General features: G+C 27.4%; 1 protein-coding gene across 1 annotated transcript; it reads left to right on the top strand.

Annotated features, from left to right (window-relative positions):
- Positions 1–2,376: 2,376 nt before the first annotated feature.
- On the top strand, positions 2,377–2,898 carry LOC119672105 (mitochondrial import receptor subunit TOM20 homolog). The gene is made up of 3 exons (XM_038083072.1): positions 2,377–2,534; positions 2,591–2,736; positions 2,792–2,898. Exons 2-3 carry the CDS (start codon positions 2,607–2,609, stop codon positions 2,869–2,871), a joined length of 210 nt encoding a protein of 69 aa, XP_037939000.1. The 5' UTR covers positions 2,377–2,534; positions 2,591–2,606; the 3' UTR covers positions 2,872–2,898.
- Positions 2,899–3,669: the final 771 nt, after the last annotated feature.

The raw sequence follows: 3,669 nt of genomic DNA on the forward strand, positions 1-3,669 counted from the left end.
GTTTTGCTTTTCGTAATTGTTCTCCGCTTTCTTTGGACTGCTAATTTAACCGCTGGAAATTTACACATAATCTATCCTTTTTTCCTTTTTTCTCTTAAGTATAGCAAGAAACAGCAAGTTACTTACTATAGGCATTAAAGGAGATATTACCATCACTTTTCCAATCAGTCAAATGTTATGTTTTCGCAAAGAGCAAATATTGCATATGTACACATATTGCAACAAATTACATTTTGTATAAAAATAAATAATTAAACTAAAATTAAAAATTAAAATGAATAATTTATTTAGAGCAATGTTCAGAATACAGCAAACTTTATCTTTTACAACAAAATTAATAACAGTTCACTCTATTTATGCCTTAATAAGTATTGTCTTGACAGCAACAAATAAGTTCAAAAACTTAAAGACCTTTTCAATTATACTTTCTTCATGTACCCGCATAAATTTTTATATATATTTATGTGTATATATGTTTTTAAAATATTTATTTTCCACAATTTTGCATATTTTAAAAATATTTCATTTCCAAAATTTAAAAGATTATTAAATTTTTTAATTTTGTTTGAATTTTTGTTTCCAAACTTTTGAAATATGATTAAAATGTTCGTTGAAAATTCCAATAAAGGTTTACAGCTAATCGCTAATTTCTTTAATGATATTTCTTTAATGTCCTTTTGCGTACAAATTAGCTACTTTAAGCGAACATCTTGTTCTTTGCCATATTTAAATCTGTCGAAAGAACCTAATGGATATTATTGTATCATTGTCCCTCTTGACTTAAATACACGATAACTATAATCATAATGAGGTATATTCTTTTGACATGAATCCAATAGAACACAAAAACATGATTCGCAAAATTACCACCATCTTTCTGAAACTGCTTAACGAATAAGCCACTCGCATTACAATGGTACCAAATCTTAAAACTGATCTATTGTGAATGATTAGTGGAAGAAAATAGAAAATTTCAGTCAGACGCCAGAGAAGTTTGTTTATTATCTATAACTATTGCGAGTGTTGATTAATAAATTTAAATACTTTAAAAAAGTATTTTTTTTAAAGAAAGTTTATGAAGATTACTGACAGTTAAATTATTTAAGGAATTTATAATTTCTGTTTTTTGTTCATTAAAAAATGGAATACATCAATAAAACAAAAACATATAATAAAAGCAAAAGGTTGTAAGACAATTGCAAGAAAAATAGAACAGTGTTAAATACTGTTCATTTAGTATTACCTAGGGCCATGTTATGCAGAGTGCCTCAGGCATTGCATGAGTACAATTCTTGTTGTTTTCAATGCAAATTTTAAATTTCAGAATGAGAGAAAACACAATATGGCCGTCCAAACTCCGGCATGTGAGCCAGCGTATTTGTGCTCCAGGCAAAAGATTGTTGTTTAGTAATAAATTTCAAAATGTGCACCTTTTAGGACCAAATTACTACAATTCTAATACGTTTTGGAGAAAAAATGGCAGTAAGCAACAAAGCTTTATTTTATAAATCGCTATTAAAAAAATTATTACTGTATGAAAAAGCAAATACAATTAATTTAACACACACAAAAATTTGTATTTATTTGTATTTGTATTTGTAAAAATTTTATTTTATGCACAAAAGAATAATACAAGTCAAAAACGAAGTCAAAAATTATTGCTTGCCAGGTGTTAAAAAGCCACTGTCAAAATCTCTAGATCAGTGACTGCCTGGTTGTTGTGCCAAATCTCAAATTATTACACTTTCTGAAAGGCGTAAGTACTCTTAGTTATTTTTGGTGTCAAATTGAAAGTGAGCATATCTAAGTTTTCTTTTAAAAGGCACAACCAAAAAGAATCAAAACATTGTAAAAATACGAAATTGGCAATACTGATGTGACACTCTGCATAACATGCATATTCGGCAAAAACCGAAAGAGTGCATTTTATCGAGCCGGAGACACTCTGCATAACATGGCCGCTAGAAGTTTGAAAATTACATAAAAGAATTTATTGATTTCTAAAGAGCTTTCACTATTTTTGTCCATTATCATGAATAACACATAAAAAATGTGTGCATTTATATAAATTCATATATAATATTCACCAATAACTTTTTTATGTTATTCATATATATTTATATAAAAAAACTTTTTCATACAATTATCTGCGGACATTTTGTATTTACATGTATCTATCAATCACAAATTTGTTTAAAATTTTTTTTCTTGTCATTTTTTCACTAATTTAGGCAATGATGCCAAGTTATTCTTAATCAACTAAAAGTTCTATTGAAGTAGTCATGTTAAAAGAATACACCTATCGTTGTCCATTTCATGCAGCGAGTATAATCTTGTACGCACGTCAAACAGACAGTTTTATGCATTTTTTAAAACATGTTTAACAATATAACGTAACAAGGATTGATGATATATGTGTTTCGATATCAATTTGTAGCAATCCAAATTAGTAAAATAAGTAAAAATTAAAACTTAACATAAATATAGTTTTACAGTGGATATTGGATTTTATCCGTGTGACGTTTTGTGTTCAGGTTACTGAAGAAATTCTAATATTTTCTTGACATTTTAACAATTCGAAAAATTTTAGTGGTAGAATAATTGGAATGATTGAGCTAAGCAAAACTGTGATTGGTATTGCTGCTGGTGTTGCAGGTACTATATTTATTGGTTATTGCATATATTTTGATAGCAAACGTAGAAATGATCCGGATTATAAAAAAAAAATTCGTGAACGTGAGTTTAATTAATGCCTCATCCAATTGAATTGAATTGCAATTATAATTTTTAGGTCGCCGTCAACACCATACAAGTGGCGTAACTCGTGGAGGACTACCTAACCTAAATGATCATAAAGCAATTGAAAGGTGATGTATTTTTATGCTTATTATTATTTTCAGAGTATTTTTTGTCTGTTTAAAATCTTTAAAATGTTTACTGGGTGCTAGTGGCCGTTTGTTATTAAAAATTATGAGTTGTAACAATGCAAGTATGTGCTTAAATACGTTGGAAATACCATGTTGACACAAGAATTTTTAAAGCCAAACAAGCTTTTAGTAAATCCTATTCAATAAATTTTTATTCCCACAAATTTACATTTTTAAGTTGAATATTTGAATTACACATTAGCAGTAAGAGCTTATTATAATAAGAATTACTTTAATAATGATGCATTTTATTATCTCTAGTAATTTTAAGGAAAATTTGATTTAAAAATTCGATTTTAGCACATCAGCTGCGATTGATTCCTGATAATTTTGTTGACTGCTTATTACGGAAAGCAAACTAAAAATTTAAAAAACAAATAAAATGCAATATACTGGTTGTACATTTCAGGGGTTATAAGTGCTATCTAGGTTTTTACTTTTACCAAAAATGTCGAAAACTATTTTTATGTAATTTGTCGCTGACTAACATATTTATCATTTTCTTTTTCAGGAGCTACATTAAAGTAGTAAACTGATATATATGTACAAAGGTGTAACTCATTTTCTTCGAATAATTTTAAAATATATAATTGTTGATAGAATATAGCTACTCTCTATCATTGAATATTTTTCTTTTAACACTAGAAATTATTTCAAATATTTCTCCTCATCTGATTTGCCAGTTTTTTTAAATTTTTCCCACCAAATAATATATCATAATATTCCATCATAAATGATTTTG

The sequence above is a fragment of the Teleopsis dalmanni genome, chromosome 1, assembly GCF_002237135.1.
Source record: "Teleopsis dalmanni isolate 2A chromosome 1, ASM223713v2, whole genome shotgun sequence".
NCBI classification, from domain to species: Eukaryota; Metazoa; Arthropoda; class Insecta; order Diptera; family Diopsidae; genus Teleopsis; species Teleopsis dalmanni.

Bases quoted from the DNA above. Each gene is read 5' to 3' on its own strand.
- LOC119672105 (XM_038083072.1), top strand. From the start codon at position 2,607: ATGATTGAGCTAAGCAAAACTGTGATTGGTATTGCTGCTGGTGTTGCA. The intron at 2,737-2,791 runs GTGAGTTTAATT...TATAATTTTTAG, and splicing joins TAAAAAAAAAATTCGTGAAC to GTCGCCGTCAACACCATACA.